The sequence below is a fragment of the Apostichopus japonicus genome, chromosome 5 (genome assembly GCF_037975245.1).
Source record: "Apostichopus japonicus isolate 1M-3 chromosome 5, ASM3797524v1, whole genome shotgun sequence".
NCBI lineage: Eukaryota > Metazoa > Echinodermata > Holothuroidea > Aspidochirotida > Stichopodidae > Apostichopus > Apostichopus japonicus.
Genome location: NC_092565.1, coordinates 5,676,639 through 5,700,987, shown reverse-complemented (window position 1 = coordinate 5,700,987; position 24,349 = coordinate 5,676,639). Strand labels below are relative to the sequence as shown.

General features: G+C 36.0%; 2 protein-coding genes across 7 annotated transcripts in view; both read right to left on the bottom strand.

Annotated features, from left to right (window-relative positions):
* Window positions 1-1,152, bottom strand: part of LOC139967443 (uncharacterized) — a 49,415-nt gene extending 48,263 nt beyond the window's left edge. The window contains exon 1 of the mRNA XM_071971249.1: window positions 1,149-1,152. The gene's annotated coding sequence lies outside the window, so the exon portion shown is untranslated. The remainder of the gene's footprint in view (window positions 1-1,148) is intronic.
* LOC139967437 (D(1) dopamine receptor-like) overlaps window positions 55-24,349 on the bottom strand; it is a 124,656-nt gene continuing 100,361 nt past the window's right edge. For all 6 annotated transcript variants that reach the window (XM_071971224.1, XM_071971220.1, XM_071971225.1 and 3 more), the window contains 2 exons: window positions 18,098-18,170; window positions 55-7,254 (listed from right to left, as the gene is read on the bottom strand). In XM_071971224.1, coding sequence (XP_071827325.1) covers window positions 5,536-6,816 — 1,281 coding nt within the window. In that variant the 5' untranslated portion in view covers window positions 6,817-7,254; window positions 18,098-18,170 and the 3' untranslated portion in view covers window positions 55-5,535. The remainder of the gene's footprint in view (window positions 7,255-18,097; window positions 18,171-24,349) is intronic.

Sequence of the window (24,349 nt, the reverse complement as noted above, 5' to 3'; positions counted from 1 at the left end):
TAAAGAGAGCAGGTACTTAAAACAACAAAAGGATGCGTTATGTTTTTTGTTTCATCTTTATATTTCTTTATTCACTTCAAACGTTCTTTGTCTAACGTTTAAATTTGGTATTACGGAGAATTAATAATAATACTTTTTTAAACATGATAAGAATCTCAATCTGAATATCAAGATATGGTTATATGTGATGAATGTTTATAACATTCAACTCATTCTGTAAATGCGATTACCTCCCCCCCCCCTACCCTCCTCAAGCCCCGCCAACCCCAATCGAAATCGATTTAAGGAAACTTGCGAAAATTCAGCTTTTTGAAATTACTATACCCAAGAAATGTCAAATGTCAAAAGATTTTCTCAAGTCTCTCTGGAATTTGAAAACTTGCAAACGTAAAAAGAGAGAATTAAAAATAACTAAAGAAAAATTAAGCAACAATTAGAAATTCAACAGATATAATGAATATTGATTAATACCGATATTGCGTTTATCTGTGAGTATAATACATCAACATTGGAATAAAGAATAATAAAAACATTAAAAGTACTTATATACTTTAGTTAAGAGGATGGTGATTTCAAATCACGCGTTTTCTTCCATCTGTATGGTTTCTTGAAACCAACCAAACCCACCTGCCGCCTCCCCCCCCCCCCCCCCCATCCATCTAGTTTGCCGTTTCCCGACTCTATCATATAAAGTTTATATTCATGGACAATATGCAAATTAGAGACACCTAAGGAATTGACCTCGAGTGTCTTTTGTCCTTCAAATTGTAACTTTCAACTCGCGCGTAAAGCCGATTTGCCCGTTTTGTCACCAATATCCTGGTCTTTGAAGAAGAAGAAGCATGAATTGATATGAATAACATTGTATTCGATCAAGCATCATAGATATGTTTACGAATCGAGGTTAAACAAGCAAGAAAATTTGAGCCAAATATCGTCGCCTGGACACTGGACACCATATTTCCTTATATATTATAATATTTAGTATATTACTATTGTTATTATTATTATTATTAATAAAAACAAAAAGAGTGAAATGACACATCATACATGATAGAAATACCAGAATTGTATTGTTCTTTTTACTATTTCACATCCTTTTTACACCTAGAGAAATGTAAAACACTGCATAGTTTATAAATAGCCTCAGGGTTATTTGGAGCACCTTCTACAATCAACGGTGTGATTTTAATCCAACTTTATATATTTCTTTGATAAAGGGGGATAACGACGCGAAGAATCTGATCAATTCATCGCTCAAAAGCTACTATCTGTTCCGCCCGTTTAATGAAGTAAAAAATAGGGGAAGTCAAAGGATAAAGTACATAAAAGTTAAGATTATGGATGGGAAAAGAAGCTCTGAAACTGGTTTCAGCCGTTTGGTATAAAAATAAATATATATTTACAGTAAAAGGATGACTATAGGCATATTAAGTTAATCGCTGTAGATATTGACCATATATATATATAGCTTTGTTCCTGTTTGCAAGATATCCTAACTTCAAAGGGATTTAATATCTTGAACTCTCCTTTAAGGCCCAATCAATGAATGACTTCGTTTCCAATGGTGACTCTGGGCCTACTTGTTTATGTTAACTCTACTAAAAGGGCTTATTTTTTTCAATAAAATAGTGAGAACCCAAGTATCATAAAAAAAAAAAACTTCCTAGGAAAGTCTGTAATACATTTTAAATGTGTTATTTAAACTTTGAAAGTCATTAAAACTTAGTAAGTTGACGATTGAGGAGCTGACCAAAATGGTATGCACTGGACAAGTTAGTTCAGATACATTTACTGTTCTGCCCTACATATTGCAAGGGATCTTTTATCAAGCGAATATTACATGTATGATTTATAGATATGTATCAGGTAAACAGGTATTTTTAGAAGCCCTTTTCATTTTCTTTCTCATCACATAAGTATACTGCCGTATATAGAAATCCATGCCCCTTATAAACATAATCATTAAAACAGAGGTGTTTACATGCAACAAAAACCAAACTATGCGCTGAAAGAGGTCTAAATGTATCACTAACGGAAAGAGAATAGCGTTTTTGGACGTCTTAACGGATTTAATCGACTTCGTAACTTTACATGGACACGCGTCAAGGGAATTATCTTGTCGTCTGCATTTGGCGCCATTTTCTTTGTTAATATAGCGGTCTGAAATTTCACGTGAACCGCTAGCCGGAGCTTCTAAAGGGCCTATAGAAGGGTAGACGCCTGATAGTATATGCTCGCTTGTAGCCTACACATGTTGTATTAGCATATCTGATATGAGTAGTTATTCAAGAATCAAGTTGAAGAGAGAGAGAGAAAGGAACAAGAAAACTTCGCAGTTGTTTACTGAATTGAAAAGTCGCTGAATACATTCTGCTTTTGTGCTGAAAATAAATTCGAAAAAAAAGATGTGACTGGTCACACGTCATACCTGATGATAACATAAAAACGCATCGACATAGTTTATAACATGAAACTCAAAACAACAGATGTAGTAATGATATACTTTCTAATTGTACTTGGTAATGGCCATCAGTCGCATTTGACACTACCTTTCAGAGATATCCTGTTAGTGACACAGATAATGAAAAAGCCATCCGCAATTATTTTAACGTTATTACATAGCGTATAGTCTTCATCTCAGCCATTTAAGACAAATGGACAACCAAAGCCTTTACCGAAGCTATGTTCCACGATCAAACTCGGTAGTTTCACGACAAACCCCCATTAGTAATCATTCCTTAACTTCAAGCTTTGTTTGCTAATTCAGCAAACTAGAAACGTTTTATATTGCACATACTTATACAGTTTACACTGAAAGACAGCTGAGAGGGTCCAATTTTTTTAGTTTTTTATATTTCTTTATCTAAAACAGTGATAGTTAGATTAACATATCACAATTATACATGTTTTCACAATCTTGTGCACCTATCCCCCTTCCCCACAAAATACACTTCATCACCCTGGGGTCCTTACCAGAAATTGAGCTGGTTATAGGGATCGGAATTTGATGTGCTTACTTGAGGATCACACTCGTTGCAGAAACAAGTTATAGGAATTTTATGTATTTTGATCTCAAAACTTTCATCCTTTATCGACCATCAACTTTCACAAAATATGTTTTTAGTCTTCATATTCACCCTTCTCCCTCTTGAGTTTAAGCCACATGTATCTCATTGAATATTACCTGTACTTCACGTGACCAAAATTAAGCATATAAAAGTTGCCGGGGGAAAAAAAAACACTCTTAACATCCATTTTTTTTAAATAAATGTCCCCTTTAGACAGCCGAAGCTTCGTCATTTAAACGGACTACGTCTAACATACCATTGGAGGTCTCCTGAGAGGTAATATGTGTTGTGGGTAAACGATAAAAATGCTAGCTTAAATTTGAACATTGTGTGACCATTATTTGATGTACTAGCATATTTTGGGGTCATAACTGACGACCTCTGAACCATACACAACCATGATCCAAAATATACACATAGTCCACACTGTACCTCTGATGTTAAGTTACCATGGCAACAAGTAAGATTTAGAAACTTTATTGACATTTGCTATGGCTTAAAAGAACATGTTAAAGAATTAGATAACCCGATAACTTTGTTGTAGAAATGTCGCGTATGTGATATAACGTATCATTGTTAGCTTATTAACGATTTTGAGAGAATATATATATTGTCTAGGAACTAATAAATTTTTCGCATTTGATGTTGTTTTTTGGGGTATACCATGCCATCCCAAAAGCTTATTGCAAACATTAAGAAAATTTAAACACACTGCAACGTTCAAAACAATAGAAACCAGGGAGAGAGAGAAAAAGATAGAGAAATAAAAAAAAAACAGGAAAAATATTGCATATTTTATAATATACAATAATTTTGGTATATGCAAACATTGTTCTGATTTGCAGGAGTATAGTCTACATCTGCATTTATATACATATGGTATATTATTGTTTGCCTTTCTTATTCTGTTTTGTAAGTTTTCTCAATTATTTTCTAATATCAATTTTATCAAATAATTATACATTCAAAAAAAGCATTTGACTTGCTCGATGATAACCCGTTTCAAAGTGAAAGCAAACTTACAAATTCAGATATTTTTTTTTCTTTTTTTTTTCTTGCGATTTTTCCCTGCCATTTATATACATAATATATAAGATCAGGGACTATCCAGCCGACAATCGAGGTGTCCATAGCAAAAACCTAGCTTCGATTCCTTCCCTGGTCAACTCTGAACTTATTACGCCTGCGTATAAGGGTTTTGCTCCAACTTTGTGGGCCTTACCGATCCAATGGTTATGAAAATGGTTAAATCTCGACATGCACTTCCTCTAATAGGAGGGAAGGAATGAAGGTAATAACGGTGGGTCGAAAACCGCCTCACTTGTTTTGTTTTCTGGCAGGCTAGGCTACGAGTGGAGAGGGAACCGTTTTCGCCCCGAGGGCCCAGGCGACCGTCAGACCGCCCCTGCATAAGCCTCCACCACAATATAAACCTGCTACCGAAAAAAGAAGAGATATATAGAAATGATCTCAAGTTTTATGACGACAAATGAATATCGTCATTTCATATCAATGTGTTATACACCGAGAAAGTTGTACTTAGTCACGAGAGAAGAATATGTTTAATGGATATTATTGTGCGGTTGTGTTATAAGTATCTTTTGTATATATCTCCCCAATGGAGTATAATTTCTATTTTATATAGAATTAATATAGAATGCATATCAAACCTTACTCTAATCTCGTTTCCCTGTGCATGCTTTAAAACAAAAATCTTTGACTGTCGACATTTCGCCGCATTAACAAAGCATAATATATATATATATATACTTTTAACATATTAACAAGCTGATTTTATGGAAAGCACTTGAAATATTCACGAGTCTTGGGAAGATTGTATTGCCGTAATTCATCGTTATTTACAAATTAATTAATTAATTAATGGCCCATATACAGATAAATCCATCCAACATACTAGTTGTCATTCTAAGCGACAAAAAACATGACGTCACACCCGACAAGCATCCCTTTCATGAACTATTGTATATTTTTCTTTTCTTCAAAAGTTCATCAGTAATTAAGCGCAAGTTTTGTAGTGTGCTATAAACAATTGCTAAAAAGCTGGCGACAGAATCGCCTCGATGGTTGCGAGTCTCCTTATTATTCACGGAGCCCGACATTTTGAAGAGCAATTAATTGGACGATAAAATATACCAGTGAGACAACATGCTTTGAGGGCGGGTGACAGTAATAAAATGCCTTTGAAGTTTGAGAATGAGTGACCATTAATCGAATTGCTAGCATATTAGGCGGGGCAATAATGAAGACCTTTAAAGAGCGATAGTTGTCCACTTAATCGCTAAAGCATGATTTTGGCACAAACGTATATTCTTCATCGGCTACGAGATATATCCTTGACTCACATTCTTGGTGACGTCACATTTGGCCTATACTCTCTGTTGGATGGGCTGTTAATAGGCAAATCATTAAATTTATCTTTAAATAGAAAAACAAATGAAATCAATCATGATTTATATCCATTTTCACCATTTCTAGTTCGTGTGACGCCATCTTGCAGAGGGATATTTTCCTCTTGGTCGAATTCATCTCTCGACGATTCATCGGCGACAGAAATATCATGAAGCGCCCTCAGTGTCCTTGGTGAATCCAAATTTGGACCCAGCTTGCCGTTTGGTCCTCCGTTTCGCTCTAAAAGCCTCTTGACTATTTTCCGCTTGTTTTTGTTTCTATCTGTGTTACATTGCGTATCGTACGTGTAACCGGTCGAAGCACTATATTCGAGCCTTCTCTCTTGTAGATAACTTCGATAACACAGAAGACGTTGGAACGCAGTTCTAAACTCTCGATTTGTAGCATACAGTAATGGATTCAGCATGCTATTCACCCAGCCTAACCACAAGACTACCACGAAGACCGGATCGCTCACGCAGTCTGGACAAAAAGGAATAATACAGTTGACGATGAAAAACGGAAGCCAACAGAATATAAAAACGCCGAGGATCAGTCCCAAGGTCTTGGCGGCCTTGTGCTCTACTCTTTGATCGGAATTTAAAGCTCTATTTTGATGGGTTATGATTTTCTGTTGTCTCCTTGCTTCTCGATATATTCTCATATAAATCAATATCATAATCAACGACGGAATGTAAAAACTGATACAAGAAGAGACGACGGCGTAATAACGGTTTAGAATGAATTCACATTGTGGAGGATCCACATCGAGTTGGCTGGTGGCGTCTTCCTTCGGCCGAACGGAATATATTCCGGTTAGGACGGGACCGAAGGAAAGAACGGCTGAAACGATCCAAGCGGAGGCTATCATGATCAGAGCGCGTTTTTGAGTCATCTTCTCCTGATAGGAAAACGGATACATGACGGCCCAGTAGCGATCGACTGCTATCACACACAGATTCAATATGGACGCCGTCGACATCATGATGTCTAAAGCATGGTGTATTTTACAGAACCAAGCGAAAGGCCAATACCCCAGAGACAGGGAAATGGCGTTCCATATCATGACAAGAAACGCCACCAGCACGTCGGATGTTGCTAATGAGGTAATGAACCAACTGGAGAATTTCTTTTTCAGCTTCCGCCATGATAAAACGGCTGCGATGACGAGAATATTACCGCCTGCGGTGGCAAAGGTCACGAAGAAGAGCGCCGCTCCCGCTGCTACGTTGGGATTGGCTTCGCGTTTCGGGTCGCCTGCGTCGACGGAATCATTTCCCGTCGTAGAATTATCAGGCCCCTGGAAATATTCAAGCGAGTTCTCTTCAAAAGACATGGCGATCGAATCCTTCCCACTGGCGCTCTCTGTTTTTTCTTCCTGCTTTTTTTTTCTCTTTCTAAAATTTAATCCTCATCTTCAACTATTTGAGTAATCTTTGGTTGCAACTTCAAAATCGGCTTATGGTAAAAGCTTTCCCGTTTCATTAAGATCAGCCAGGCAAGCCAAAAAGAAAAAAATGGAGACAAAAAACCCGGTGAAAGAAAGAAGGTAATAACTATAATGTTGATGGCGTTATGCAGCCTCTGGAAGTAGTAGGATGAATGAATTTAAATTTGGGGTTCCAAGAAGAAACAATATGCATATATATATATATATATATATATGATAAAACATCCACCGGCGAGTTTTATTATAAAATGTGTGTTAAACAGAGGCCTTTGACATTCGTTGAAGATGAAATTTTCTCCATGAATTTGTGATCTGATTTTCAGTCTGTAAAGAAAACAAGAAGAGAAAAATAGAGGATTGTTATGCAACTGATGTGTTTCGTAAAACTTATCAAAAGATGAGTTCATGTAATTCATTGATGAATATTTAAAATTAATATGGAAGTTCATTACGGTAGCTTAAAATATAAAGAACTAGCAAATATAAAAAATATGTAACCTATAATAAGTTGACATGTTTCAGAACACTGTTGAAATGACGATATATATATATGTATATATATATATATATATATATATATATATATATATATATATATATATATATATATATATATATATATATATATATACATATTAACGTATCACTTGGCAAATAGTTCTTTGACATCAAACTTGGAAATTTTTCGTCATTACAGGTTAAGAAATCATGTATAATTGACGAGTTCAAAGAGGGCAATGAAACTTTTACAGCACAACGTAGCCTTTCGGCGGCGACTCAAGAAATTACCCATGCCTTATGTGTATAGTAAAAGTTTCGATATGACGCCAAAGATTTCTCTCTTTTTTATCGAAGCTTATAACCAGCAAATTTTTGTAGAAATATAACTAATGACATCGCTCTTATTTCGTGGTAAAGAGTTTAGTGTCGGTATCTTTAATCAAGTCGCAGAACCCCAGAGTCCCTATGTAATGAGAGTTCAGTTGTTTTTTTTTGCCAATGAATGCAGGACGAGGTCACATTAATATCTGCAAGTAGGAGTGCATGGAACGCTGAAAATGTTATATCTGTACACGAACGGAAAGAGTATAAGATGTCTCAACCTTTAAAAAAAAGTCTTATAGTACAAACATTTTCAAACACACACAAAAAGGAACAATGATGGCAGTAATAAAAATAATAATAATAATAATAATAATAGTAGTAGTAATAATAATAGTAGTAGTAATAATAATAGTAGTAGTAATAATAATAGTAGTAGTAATAATAATAAAAATAATAATAATCAAGATAGAGAATATACGAGGTTAAAAAAAAATCGTGATGAATTAATTTCTTTATTTCATTATATAGTTTGCGTTTTCAAGATAATTGTGTTCAATGTTGCAAATTACTTATAAAAAGGTATCGACCAGCCTAAAAAATTTGTGGAAACCCTGGTTCGTATCTTTAATGAGATGCTAACATTTGTTATCATGGACAGAATAACTTTATGAAAGATATATATATCAACCGATATACAACTTTAATGCTTTCCATGAATTGTGAGTTTATATAGTGTGCTCATTTTAAGTAAAATAACGACGTCAGAGAATTAATAAATTAATCACACCAGAAACACATTGGTCTATAACCACCCCCCCATCCACCGCCCCCCCCCCCCCATGTTGATAACCTATTCAGTTAATGAGAGAATACAGAAGTATATTGGTAAACAATTCGTAAATGTCATATATTGACAACACATCAAACTGTCTCCTTTTTTTTATTTTTTATTGTTTTGCACTGATGCAACATAAAGGAATGCTTCCACACTGCTGAATTGTAGTGAACAATAACTTGATCATATATAGATAATTTATCAGCATTAATGAACATCCGATCACACAATTATTGAAAGATTTACCATGGATATTTACAAAAAATATCAAGGCTTTTTTTTTTTAAATGGAAAACCAAATATTTAATAATATATGTACATATATAATATCATATGGCTATTTGTGCCCTGCGACAGTGCCTCAATATTCGATTGAGCCTGAAGCTATACTGATCCTAAAACTATACAGAGGCAGACTAAAGCCTATCTTGATTATCAAAATGTGCCATTTCCCTAGAAAACCCGATTAAAATGCATCAGTCATCCAGGAGACCTTCTGTGATATCTCTCTCTCTCTCTCTATATATATATTTATATATATATATATACATAGAGAGAGAGAGACACATACATACATGTATATATATATATATATATATATATATATATATATATATATATATATATATATATATATATGTATATATATATATATATATGTTATGGGGTATATGCGTATTAAACAATCCAAGGGAAATTTGTTTTTGAACCCTCTTATTTCTACATTAGGTAAACATTTGCACATGAATTAACAAGGTGTGTTTGCCCCCTTACTTTATCGTGTTCCCTTCTGGCAGTGTCTCCAAAGATCTCTTTGATTTTATACAAAAAAAAAAAAAATTAGAACAAGATAATGCTTTTGATGTCAATTCAAGCCATGGGGTAATAAAAAGGGAGGAAATACAGACTTAAGTTTAAAGTCTCAAGGTTTTAACTTTTTTTTTTAACCCTCTTTGTCATTTCTCAATTAAGAAGTAAAAGAAGACAAAAAGAGAGTCTATATAAACTGATAAATGAGGTGAATTTGTATGATAGCCTGCGGCGTGAATAATGTCTTGCTAGTTTGTTTTTTGTTTGGCAGATTTTGAGAAACTATTAAGAAGGAAATGACAAGAACTTTTAAAGTAAGAAGTAAACAATCGTTCTCTAGCTTCAAGTGTTAACTTGTCTAAACAGTTGATGTAGTACAGTGTGTTCGGTGCCCTTATATTATATTATATATATTTATATATATATATATATATATAAATATATATATATATATATACTTGTATATATACTTGTATATGATATTCTCTGCCACTGAACTACAATGATTAACGAAACATTTAAGCTTCCATACCAATAGGTCATATATCTATGACGTCGTGTTTTAAACTTGCTCCAAGTCTTCATCTTGCATATACAAAGAAACATGGAACATTTAAACTATGCCATCAGAGAGGGGAAAGAACGGAAACAAAAAAAATATCCTGGTCTGGGAATTATTCACGATTATCGTTTCACACTTCAATTATACCCCGTTGATGAAAATTATTTGGTTAGTTTTTCGTCTTCCTTTGTAAAATGTTTTGAGGGATTGAAGGGCAAGGCGATCTGGTCGGGTGGGGGGGGGGGGGGGGAGTAAAATGTTAAAAAGTCGTTTCAGTATAAGCGTGTATTTAACCAGTGACATTTTACTAACATGAGTTGGGGCAACGATCTTGAAATTTTCCACAAAGGTTGGTATTGTTGATTACAGTACTCATATTTTGTTTTATATGGAAGCGAATATAACTTTGCGAAAGCATTTACGACACGCTTTGGGAATTGTAACTCACTTGGGGCTACTACAAGTTTCTATTCCATTTCCTAAATGAATGTGCATTAGTCAAAAGCGATATATAGGTACCTCCAATCAGACGTAAACTTTTTTCGCTATCAATGTTTACTTTAATGACAGTTTTCATGGCTTCGTCTATTTACACTGCAGTCATATTTCTCAGCCGACCATGTCCCCATGCGACATTTACCAGACACTAATAAACTGAAAATAATATTTAACAAAAAATCAAATGTTATAATTTTCTACCTCGTTTAAATATTTGCCAAATATAACAAGTTCTGTTCTGATAGATACCTGGTAATTTTATTCGACGTTAGAAAAGGGAACCGCGTGTTATTATCAACATCAAACTACAGGATTGGAGAATAGTTGATCATATACAAGCACGGGGGATGTGCTTGAAAGAAAGCAACAACAGCTACATAGTAACAAATTGAGGAGTAGTCACAGAAGGAGGGAGGGGAAGGGGATAAGAAGAAGAGGATAGATAAAAGAGAGAGAGAGAGGGGAGAGAGGAAAGAGAGTGAAAGAAGGGGTAGAGAGGTGAGGGAGGGGAGAGGGAGATGAGAGGGAGAGGAAAGGGGAGGGAAGAGGGAGGGGAAAGGGAGAGGGGGAGGGGGCGGTGGAGTGGAGGGAGAGGGAGAGGGAGAGGGAGGGAGAGAGAGAGAGAGAAGAGGAAAGGGAGAGGGAAAGGGGGAGATGGATGGAGAGGGAGAGGTGGAGAGGTGAGGAAGAGAGGAAGAGGGGAATTTATATATAGTTTTAAATAAACTGATAGATATATTACGCCAAATATATATACGTTCAGGATACAATAACATGCTGAAAATGTTGCGCAGCCCTGTATGATACTGAAGCCCACCCTCTCCCATCGAAATGTTCCCCCCAAACAAACACACGCCTGCCAACGTTATTTCGCCACAACGGCTTCATATTACGTCACTCCTTAAAAACAGGTTCTACCTAATCGTCCTGAGTTAAACTGTTTAGTGTATGATAAAATACCGTGCTCAATATATTGTGTACCTCTGTCTGATATGCATTACCCCCCCCTCTCTCTCCCCATAATGGTCTCCCTCCTAATCATGTCTCAGTTTGATCACGTTTCGAAATATAAATAACCCTGCTATACGTCTTTCTGATCAGATCAGCCCTAGATACTCCCAACACATTCATCTGGTCCAATGGATTTCATTTCATCACCAGATTTCCTAACAAACATGACATCTGCCGTGTAATCCTATTATGTTTCCAGTACTCAAAGATAAAGGCTGCCGGCATTTCTTTTACATGCAAACAACTGCTTTGTTTTTCAAAAAAAAAGAGCTTGTTCCAGTTAAAGTCTGGTGGAGGAAGAATATTGATTCTTAAATTGGTAGGAACATGTTTTAACGCCATATAATCTACACCGTGGCGTTCTCATTATATTCTTATATTAAATGACCTGTGGTAGGTCTTTTACAATATTATCTCTTATAAATTCTTCTTGTTAAATCTTTTTTTCACTATACAGAAGAGTATATAGGGCAGCATTCCTTAAAGCGTGTGTTTTGTTACAACTCTAAATAGATGATAATGTAATGCAATCAGAGTGACTGCTTTAATACTTTGTAGTGCGGCGCACGCATTGCGCAACGCACATGGGAAAAGACAATACGCACAAATCCACGCTATCAAAATAAACACATGCATGCGCTTGAGAATTGGCGTATATCGTTCTCCACCAAAAAAAAGTGATAGTTTCAAGGGCGTAGGAACCGGGGGGGGGGGGCTGGGGGGTGCCAGCCCCCAGTGAAAAATATGGGGGGCGGAAGTATCGTTCCGCCCCCCCCCCCCCCGCTCCGCAAGTCAGAAAACCCCTTTTTCATTTCCAAATGAGAAAAAAATCTCATTTGAAGCACCAAATTGCATCTAAGGCCAGGTGAAAATGCAAAATTCTTTACAAAATGGAGTGGGTGTTGAAGTGTGCTATATTGCACCAAATTGCATCTGAGGCCACCTGGAAATGCAAAAAAAAATCCAAAGGGGAAGGGGACACCCCCTCCCCTTAGACCCCTCCCCGCCCCCTCCCCTTAGACCCCTCCCCCAGGCCGGCCATCAGTCTTCAGCCCCCCACTCAAAAGTACCTTCCTACGCCACTGGATAGTTTAGAATGAACAATTGGAATAAGTCGGCAATAACCTGATCAGTAAACAGTCTTAAAAATGTTTACAGCGGTTTGTACATTATGACTCATATACTTTTATAAACTGTTAATTCCAAGGAATGAGAACTCACAATTTGAAGAATTAACTGGAAGAAACAAGAAACTTGGCGGACAAAGACATTGACGTATATACAGTCTCAAAATGCCCGTATGTCGCTAAGTCTTTCCCCCCGATGTTGCAGGGTTTTTTCCCTCTCTCTTTTCAAGCGCCGTGAATTTTAGTTAGGGCATGAAGGTCATTCATCTCTCTTTACCTGGATAAATAGAATCCTCGAATCCAATTCATTTAGAAATAAGTTACAGAATTGTCTGGGGAGCTAGGTTTAGGATATCAGACTGCTGTAAGAATCTGCTTACAATCTTGTCGTCTACATTCTTATGGTAACTTTGCTGCCACAATAACAAACACACACGCGCGCGCTTATACAGAAACACACACATGCGCATAGGCATACAAAATAATGGAGACTTCTTTGCTTATTTTATATATTTTATATTTATTTTTATTTTTATAATTATCCTTTTTTTTTTCCTTTTTTTTTTTTGGGTGGGTGGGGAGAAAGAAGGCAATGACGTTCAAACATTCGATTTCACTTTTTGCCGATTATTCTTAATTTGGTTTTTTAAAGACAGATCTACTATATATCATTTCTGGTTACAGTGGAGGATGGTTTTCTTCAAAAGCTCTCTTTCAAAGCATGAAATATCGTTCCGATTGGCTCCCCAAAAAAACTAAACATTCACAGTTCACCTGAGCTTCCATATACTTCAAAACCCTAAGCATGATTTTAGTGTTAATCCTCGAAGGCTACTTGCGTACTAACGTACTTGCGTTACATGTATACTCAAGCTAGGCTCGCGCTCCGTGACTTGTATTCGTGTACACTCGTACTCGGGGTCAAGATTAGGGCCTTGTACTCGAACTCATGCTAAGGAATATTGTACTTGTACTCATTAGTGCGTACTCATGATGGTGTACCCGCATACTAGTATGACGGTTATATTACACGCAAGCATATACAATTAAGGCTACTATCCATTTATATATATATATATATATATATATATATATATATATATATATATATATATAAATATATATATAAATATATATATATATATAGATGCTTGGCTACATTTTCTGGCGCAGTACCCTACATTTCTGAGAGCAAATGCAAATATAATTTAACTGTGATCGAGATTTTCACAAAAACCTGACATCTCCTTCATTCAAATTCTGTCCATAGCGCCATGGATCGATGACATGCTAATTCGGTAGGAAATTCAAACAAACTCGATATAAAGTACAGCCATAGTTTTCTATTTATTTTTCATTTTTACCTTTTTGCCGTATTTATTCAGCTTTTTGGTTTTGTACTCTGTTTAATTCTATAATGATCGCCGTGGCTTCAAACAATGTTTAATACCTATACAAATACTTAAAATTTTAAGCTTCTCCTTAAATTTTGACACGCGCGTCTGACCATCTGGGTTGTTTGAACTACAGGGGTGGAAAAAATTGCAAAATTGTGCATGTATAATCAAACAGGAAGCAGGAAGGAGGAAGCTAAATAGTTAGAACACTGTTGTTTTGACAACGTGTTTAGTATACCAAATGTTTTGAACGTTTAAGTAATTAAAACCACTTGACATCTGTCTCACCCCTATTCATGTAATGTACGATACCTCACTCATCACGTGACACTGAACTGAAAATAACACGGTAGGGTACATTAATGGGGTCGAAGGGGACTCAATGGGAGATGAAAGTGACTTCAACGTGTGGGGGAGGGGGTGGAGGGACGCACAACTCTAAATGGCAAGTGGTCAATTGAGATCATATTTCAAACTTGACCAAATTTGTGTGAAACAGTTATTCAAAAGCTTCTCTTAAACCATGATATTCAAACTTGATTTTCAAACAAACAAGACTGAATCCATCCATAACGTTGAGAAATCAGTCTTTGATCTATATATGTTGTTGTAATAACTTGTATTATCGTTCGAATTAGCGACTAATGAAAAAATTTCAACAACAAAAATATTAAAAACCCAGAAAGTAATTTGTGTCCCACAAATTTTAAATGTTGTTTAGAGTCATTTGCAAACCTGAAGAACGCATGCAATGGACTGGATTTCAAAACAGCCGATGACAATTCTGGTAAACTTTAAAGTACGGTAACCTTTAATGACCGAGTATCTGCAGAATTCAGTTTGATGAAACGTCTTAAACATTAGTTTTAAGCCGTCTCCGTGTACGTGTAGATCGCAGTGACAAGTAAAAAACCCTTGGTATGGTGTATACGTGTATAAATGTTATTGATACAATCTATGTTATATGATGTCGATCAACATATGACAAAGTGCCATGGCCTAGTTGACAAATGATGGGTTGAAGCAGTCGCTGAAATCTTCGCTAGCATGAACCATATTCAAGTACATGGTTATGATTAATTTTGATTGCACTTCGACCATGTGTTGCTGCTGGTTAATATCTCCGGGTCATCTATATAAAGGCTGAGTTGAGGTCGAATGCACTATTTAAGGAAATGAAAGCGATGTAGGACTTATCTTTTATTATTTAGAACAAACAAAAAGGAGGTCAAACGTGCTATAATGAACCGGGTTTTCTCTCTAACAAAAATATTACATAATCCATGAAACATGTTTGCAATTGAGAGATATATTTTTTGGATGAACTTACTTAAACGGTGCATGGTTAGAGTCCCCAGTCCACCATGTTCAGTTGTGGAATGGTCCGAAGTTGGGACAGGGACACTGTCCCCTTCATTTACTCCCCGCCGCTGCCTCGTACCAACCCCACCCCCCCCCCCCATATACATATCGCAATCCACTGGGGTATTGAATAATATCATCAGAATATATAATAAACTAATACCTAAGAGATATCAGAAGAACAAAATACATTTTACGCCATCTAGACAACGTTCATCAGAAACGTTTCAATTAGTTTCTTGTTTGTCTGTGTTTGTTTGTATGTGTTCGTTTATTTATTTGTATTATATCAGTATAAGGATATAGGCTCTCCAATATCTCCATAACGACATTTTTGTACATCTAAAGTACCAAAGCTCGACATATTCAAGTTCGTCGATTGAAAGTGTTACCCCTTCCCCCCCCCCCATAAAAAATAACAGCGGTGCTGAAAATAATTACATTCATCTCATCTGCATGTGATATTCCAACCCACCCCCCCCCCTAGTCTCCATCGGGTGACAGGACTGACCAATCAATTTTTCATTAGTTTTACCAGTATAAGATGAATCCTTACCAATTCTGTTCTTATATCCCGAGCCTAAGCACTATTTTGTTTTTATGACATAAGTACTACTGACATCGTCAAACCAACTGCTCCTGTGTTTGTTTTTTTTTTATTTCCTATCTTGATGATTATTCTCTGTTAATGATGATAAGTTTACAACCTCATCTAACAGATGTTCGTTTTTAATCTGATGGAAAAACAATCAACGTTGTTATCATTTCATATGCAACTGTCGTAGCTTGTAGTTTCATAACTCAATGATGTTCACGAATCGTAAAAAACCAAAAATATCTCGCGGTAAATTGGTTTCTGATGTGACAGGTCTTTTGCATCTAAATCGCTGCCTGAGTAAATAACTGTTTTAACATCTCTTTTCGCTTTATCGGAGGGATAATTGACCTTGCTGAAGGTGATACATAAATATGTATCGAATTTCCAATATCTCTTTTGTTACGTACGAACTATAAAGTGTCACATTAAACTTGACACATTGATGAAAAACAATTGTAAAAGTGATGATTAAAGTAAGTCTTATTACACTTAAGACACAAATATATTTATATATATATATATATATATATATATATATATATATATATATATGTACGCGGACACCCTAACCAACTAGGCTATGGACGCTGATTGTATGTCCAGAGGTTCGAAACCGGTAAGGAAGGAAGGTCGTAATTCCACTGTAGGCGTTTGTCACCTGTATCGAACAATACTAGTTCTGTTTTTGGTGACATATTTGCCTTACTCTATAGATCAAACATGATACTAACCACCTCGAAGTCATTTGTGAATCCTAAAGCCGGATCTCGAAAGAGATACTTTAAACAGACTTTTGTAAATGAAATGGAGGATATATATATATATATATATATATATATATATATATATATATATATATATATATATATATATATATATATATATAAATATGTATATATATATATATATATATATATATATACATAAAAACAGACATACATACATACAGACATACATACATACAAACATATACATTTTATTACCCATGCATGTTCATGTTACATTTATCCTCCTTTTGATAAAAATATCCACACACACGCAAGATGGAAAAAAAAAAGAAGCCCGGAATTAAACTCATAAGTGGTTTTGCCTAAGGCAAATTAATTATCTATAGGTTTAACTTTTACTCTAAAGGGTTACCTTCATCCGGATCGAATTTTCCAGACTGATTTATAGTGTCAATCTCTGTGTAGATGTAACCGACTTTAAGTAAGCGTATATCTTCATGTATAACTCTATGCCAAGGGCTATGAATGAAATCTCAGTCATAGCAGTACTGATATACCACAAGTATGTTCCAGTGTATATACGATCTACATAAAGAATGGTACAAACTGAAGTGTATACCTTTAAAAACTAAATTTACAAATACAAAAATGTTTCGAAAAGACGTGTGTTTAATCTTTTGTTTCATTTTTGTAAATTTACCCGGGAAAAAATAACATTTTTTTCTCTCAGTTTCTCTCTCTCTCTCTCTCTCTCTCTCTCCACCTCTTGTTTATATATAGAAAAGCTGAATACATGCAACGACGTCGATGATTATTATAACGATGAAGGTGGAAAATTAAGAGACTTAGAACGTTGAGTAAAAATAGACACAGGAATCATTTCAATTTGTCGATCCTGATTTTGAAAGCTTGCTAAATTAATTACGTCATAGTTCGAAGTATTGCAAAATAATTGCTGAAATAACAAACAATATTCACTTCTGGAGATTATGTCAGTATTTGTCCGGAATAATATAGACGTCGAATTTGAAATACAAACTGCTGCTTTAAGTATACACTATAAACTTGTCTTGTTTGTTTGTTTGTTTTTGTCTCTTTTATTAGTAAAAAGTGAAGTTTATTTACTTGTTTACAAACCTCATTGCTGGACTTATCATTAGTTAATAAAGGAACATCTAAGGCAAGAAATAAACAGACAAGCAAATAATGAATTTGCTTACGCAACAGAAAAATGTCATCACCTACAGACAACAGCGTCCTCTATTAAAAACGCAGACTCTATCTACGGCTCTGCGTCATCTATAGAAAACAGCGTCCTCTATTGAAAATAGCGTCCTCTGCATGTTAGTCGTAAAAGTAGGACAAAACGTGAACAAAAAATAATATATAGTGACGAAAAAAAAAAATTGGTTACCTTGGCAAAAATGATGGAAGAGATTTATGGTAAGCAGTTCATTGCCTTTAAAATACCAACACGATCCAGAGACCTGGGCAGGAAATCAAAGGAAAAGAGATATTAATAACATTTATGCAACTTACATTTCTTCATTTATCATCATTTTCTTCTTTTTATGAGACATGGTTGTTTTTAGTATATATATATATATATATATACTTATATATATATATATACTTGCCTCATCCGAAACTATTGCAGAAACAATAACAAAGTCTTTAATTGAACAACTCCCGACAGGCTTGCTGAATCGGGATTTTAATCACTATAAGACAGTGACCAAAAGAAAGAAAGAGGGAAAGAGAAAAGGGAGAGATGGAGAAAAAGTAAAAAGATGAAAGAGAAATGTTACGGAGATGAAATAACTCAGGGGTATTATCCTGTTCAGCCTAGCCACAATAGAAAATGCTGAGACGAATCTTTGAAGACATATATAAGATGAAGAAAGGAAAGCAGAAAAGTTGATTTAATATAGAAAGGAAATCATCTATTACAAATAGATTTCGGGGTAAAAAATACCCCCAAGAAATGACAAACTGTATTAATATTACACGTTTTGAACTTTGAAGAAAGACCTAATATGACTGTTAAAAACCTTCGAGGATTTTTTCCCCCCTTTTACTACTCCTTCATGTGAATGACATTTCCATCTATATGTGTTCTAAACACGTCAGGGATGAGATGGAGACAAAGAAGAAGAAGAAGAAGAAAATATAGGAGAATATAAGAAAGAAGAAGATGAAGAAGAAATTTGATGTGTGAAGTAGTATATTTGAAAGTCAGTTCCGAGAGAGGATTGATTTTGAAGGCAGATTTACATTTTTCTTTGAAAGCAAATGGGTACGTTTTCAAGAGTCAATATTTCCCTGTTGCCTTGAACATAGCTAATTTTGCTATAGGTATGTTTGTATCAATTTCACTTGCAGATATTCTAAAAATTGTTAATAAATATTAACATCTCAATACAAATATCAATGATTTTACCGATAGACGTACTAGACTATTATAATTGATATATCTAGCTCATGCTAATTTGTATAATAAGAATCGTGCCGGAAGCCGTTGCTAATTATCGTTTTCACATGGTAAGGCTAACTACGATGCAGCTATACATGGGCCCATTTTCAGCGACATATATACAGAAGTATGTGTAATATACAGATTAATGTTCAACGTAGTTCAAGAAACTTCATACAAGCTTGTGAAAAGTTATATATGGTTATGAGCACCCCCCCCCCCACCCCAAACCTTCTTCCAGTCGACAAGAAATAGTTATACTCCTGAACAAACCCCCAGGTCCCCTCCAATCTCTACCAGTAATATAAAACAGCCCTATTGTATTTTTAAGCATTGCAATGCTATAGTAAGTCCCCCCTCCACCCCCCCCCCCCCCCAGATCAATAATTTACGAGCGACATGACGTTATAATTGTGGTTATGGATGATAAAAACACTTTCGAGAAATGAAAATACTTGCTAATTTTTTTCAGTATAATATTCATGCGTATTGTGAAGCAAGTTAGTGGCAGAGTAACATTCAAAGTTGTCTGTATACTTAATGTATTAAAATTTCTAAACACATTATTGATTTATTCCTTCCTTCCCTAGCAAATATTTGCCACTAATGTAATACAATATACGTGTATAATGAAATATACTTGGGTAATTAAATATTATGTGGGTCATGCAAAACATATCGGTCATTACATAATGTGGGTCATTTAATATATGTTATAAAAAATCTGGATGTTTACTTCTCCTTTCATTCAGTTATAAAATCAAAGAAATTACTTGGCCAAAAAATAAAATAAAATAAAACTTTCAATCTCTTTTATCTAACTTTCTAAATCATCTAAATTTATTGGTACGCGTGCTGTGCGCGGTACGGTATGTACAATTGTGACACGCGCATGCGTGTCTTGTCACTTGGCTTGACTTGGAATTACAGACGTGGAATGATTGAATACGCACCTGAGCAGATGGGTGTTCAAAAGGACGCTAATTGTAACAAAGTCCCCCGTTTCATTAGAAGAGACAACAACATGTAGAATTACAATGCAATATAGTGCATGTATAATTAGACCATTATTGCACAACCAGTTATAGCGGCGTGCCATAAATTTCTATAGTTTCTCAACAACAACAACAATAACAACACTAGAAAGAGGTCATAAAGATTGGACGCATATCCACAAACAACCGTTTTGCTTGTTGACAAGGAATATTTACAACTTTGTCAAAGCAAGAGAAAAAAATGTTAAGTTTTATACATCACTGGTGTATTATGTTGATGTGTATGTTTGCGTGATTGCATGTACTCCAGTGTGTTTTCTTATTGGACTTTTCGGAACTTAAGCTGATGAAAAAAGGGTTATACATTTACCGGGCGGGCTATTGTGGATTCATAATCGGTTTTTATCCCCAAAGGTCCTCAGTAAGGGCCAAGGGCCAAAAATTGTTCAAACACTCTCAAAAAGTAATCTTCTTGAGGGTTCTAACTGTCCAAATTTGTTTATTTTCTAGCATATTTTGTTGGCCTTTAGTGATGAGCATAAAGTAGCCACCCTTTATTGCAATATTTGTCCAGAGAAATTGATATGCAGAATTTCAATCGTTAGATTGAAATTTGCTTAAGCCTATACAAGTTAGAGATGACCTTTCACTCCTATCAACGTTTATCTTGTTATTTCTTTGATAATAAAAACAACAGGCGATAGGTGCAGCAGAGTCATGTGATGTGACGTCAGAATTTTGAGTACACCAGACCTACTGTATAGCCTGCCTATTGCATGTCACCACGCTTTGTCCTTTGCTATCCTTTTATGAAAGCACGTCAACTTGTTAACACTTCAGTAAAAAAAAAATTGCCCCTAAAGCTCTTGCGTTTTACATAAAGTCCTGGTGACGCGATGATGTACAGTGGTACACTTATATAGCTCCGCTAAATTCTCTCCAGAAAATGAAGTTCGCATTAAGGGTCAATCTCTCCCATTTTGTCATAATCACCTCCCACGGGGGAATTAAGGGAACTTAAATATAGGTATTTGGTAAATATATAACATAAATAATAGTTGGAAATGATCGCACGTTTTGAACGCTTTTTAATTGATCCTTAAAATTGTCTTGTTTTGAAGTTCGCTGTAAAGAGCTTCAAATTACCTTACTATACACGGCATTTCAAAAGGTCTTAGTCAAATAAAAGCGAACCACGTCTCTCTTCTATGGGTGGAGGCTTCAGTCATTTGATATGCATGAACACGATCGCCCATGGCAAGCTCTTGTGGTAATTCTATACGCGGGGTGGACGTGTATATATATATATACACAGCGGATTGGTTATGTCAGGGATTTCTGTATCGGTGTTGCCCACTTGGCGGTTGTACGCATGAGAACTTGAAGATGAGATCAAATTTGCGAATCGTGACCCAAAGAATATAAATATATATTTTTTGATGGACCTGAAAAATGACCAATACACATCATCGTAAATAGCACTTTGCCATGCACATCCTCTCCTGGTTTTGTGAAATTTTATGTTTATCGGCTGATCGTTTAATCAGTTAATCGATTGATCAGTGTTAATCGATTGGTCCTAATTTATCGCTAAAATTACATACGGGAGACTCATATTCCATTTTGCCTGAAAGATATTCATCTCAAGTTAATACCATTGTAAAATGACGTCATTCTGAGCGGACTTATGTTGAGTCCGTGTTCATATACTAGAGTATATATGTTGCGTTATACTCGTATATACTAGTACTGCTGGACTTCTAACCGCACTCGCGTCCGCCTGGATTAGCACACGTACTCGTAGAAACATGTACTCGGGACCTTTTTTTTTAACATAGTATGCATGATACTTATCGTGCTTATACAGCCTTTTACTTCGCGTACTCATATATACCAAGAAAATTATACTCATGGGTACTCATGCATTTGTACTCATATTATACAAGTCTGCTATACGAATTCCAATTTTTTACCGAATTTTATAACCTCAAATGGGAAAATAATTATAAAAGCAGTGTAACAGTATAATATGAACACCATCGCCCAGATTCCGTATATGCGGGCTAGGGTTATTTAGGCTATACAATACATCCGTTAGGGAAGAACGTAGTCAGGAGTACTAGATTAGGCTATATTTGTTTTGGAAAGTATGTCGAACTTGTTCGATGATTCAAAGGTAATTGAACCAATTACCAACAATTGCATCGTATCCATTTTAAGCGAAAACAAAAAAAAAATTAGTGAAATGCCGTCATTGTTCGTATAGCCTACGGAAACAACGTGCTAATCACGTGTGCGAAAGAAGATTAATTATCTTCCCCTTTGTCTCTCTATAGTAATAAACCTCAACGACTACCTGCATTAAGGTGCTATGTATATATTGAAACATTTTCATGGACGGTATACTTTTAATAACGTAATATATAAATGCCCCATTTTAATAATGTGACCACTTTGAATAATGACCGTTTATCTAAAATCAGTTCTTCTTTCATCCGTGTATGAATAAACTCTATAAAGAACATCGCATAGGAACATTATGATACCGTGCTGGCCCCCCAAAAAATCCATTTACACATTTAATGGTTGAGTGAAGTTCATATTGTGACGAACTTGAATGATGGATTTTTACTAAATTTATTGCAAAAAAAGCACTTTTCACGCAATAACGAAAAATAGTAAATTGAACAGAAATACACCAGTCTGTATATATAGACTAAAACTATTCAATAGACTGAATCAATTAATTTGTCATTTGGGTTTTCTGATTTTATCCACTTTTTTTTTGTATAATCTCTTAAATAAAATGTCAAATTACAGTCTGCATTGGGACTTCATTTTTCGATGCTTTTAAGAATCTTTTAAATATTATGTTTATGCATGGTGTCGTTCTTTCATCTATAGTAGTCTGAAATTAAGGGTTACATGTGGTCGTAGCCTACTTTTAGACTGTAATATGCTGATATAAACAATCTATCCTTATCATAAATATATTTATATATATATGTGTACATATATATATATATATATATATAACCTACAAAAACCAAATACAACAAGCGCCATGGGAATCATTTTGGTCTGTAAAATTTGAAAGATTATTTTGGTAATGACGTATCGTGTTGATGGATTGTGGCCTCTTTTGCGCGGCAACATCTTGATCAGGTGTGGAGGTACAGAGAAGGTATTTCCCAACTTCTGAACATGAGGCCCTTGGTAATAAGTCGATGCTTTTTATGTACGACTGAACATAACCCAAGTCAGTGATTTCTTTCTGAGATAGTTTGCTTCAGGCAAAAATGGATGCAGTCCTGCTTTGCGGTCTTTTTTTAATCTAATCGTAACACCCCATCCACACGCCCCACCAACCCCTCCCCTCTCCCTGAATCATAGCCCTTTAGTCTCTGTCTGTCTCTCTCTCGATATCTCTCTCTGGTTATACAAAGTGTACTTTCGATTCAATAAAACAAAAAAGCATTTCGATCCTTTTCGTTAAAGGTGTTTAAAGGGCGGTATCCTCTCGAGTGGATGATGAAGACGATGGCATTAGAAGCAATGAACCCTAGCTAGATCGAGATGGGTTCGAGCCGTCAGTACATATATATTTGCCTTAAAATCATAATGGACCCATATAATGCTACTTAAGGTGGTGCAATAACCCCTTATATGTAGTGAGGGGTGGAGGAGGTGATGGGGTGGAGGAGGCGATTAGGTGGAGGGGCAATGGGGTGGAAGAGGAGATGGGGTGCAGGAGGCGGTGGGGTGGAAGGAGGTGGGGTGCAGGAGGAGATGGGTGTGGAGGAGGCAATGGGGGTGGAAGAGGTGATGGGGTGAAGAAACGATGAGGTGGAATAGGCGACGGGGTGGAGGAAGCGATGGGTGCAGGAGGCGATGGGGTGAAGGAGGCGATGGGGTGCAGAAGGCGATGAGGTGGAAGAGGCGATGGGGTGCAGGAGGCGATGGGTGTGGAGGAGGCGATGGTGATGGAAAAGGCGATGGGGATATGATGGGCATAACCCACCATTCAAGAACGGAGTGAACATCACCCACCCTCTTCATTTTAACCAAACGTGGGATGGGGGCTAGGAATGGGGACTATAGTGGGATGGATCTTACCCCTCACTCAAGTGAACTCGAGTGAACACCCCCACCACCTGCCTCCCTCCTCCACCACCCATCCACCCACCCACCCGTTCGG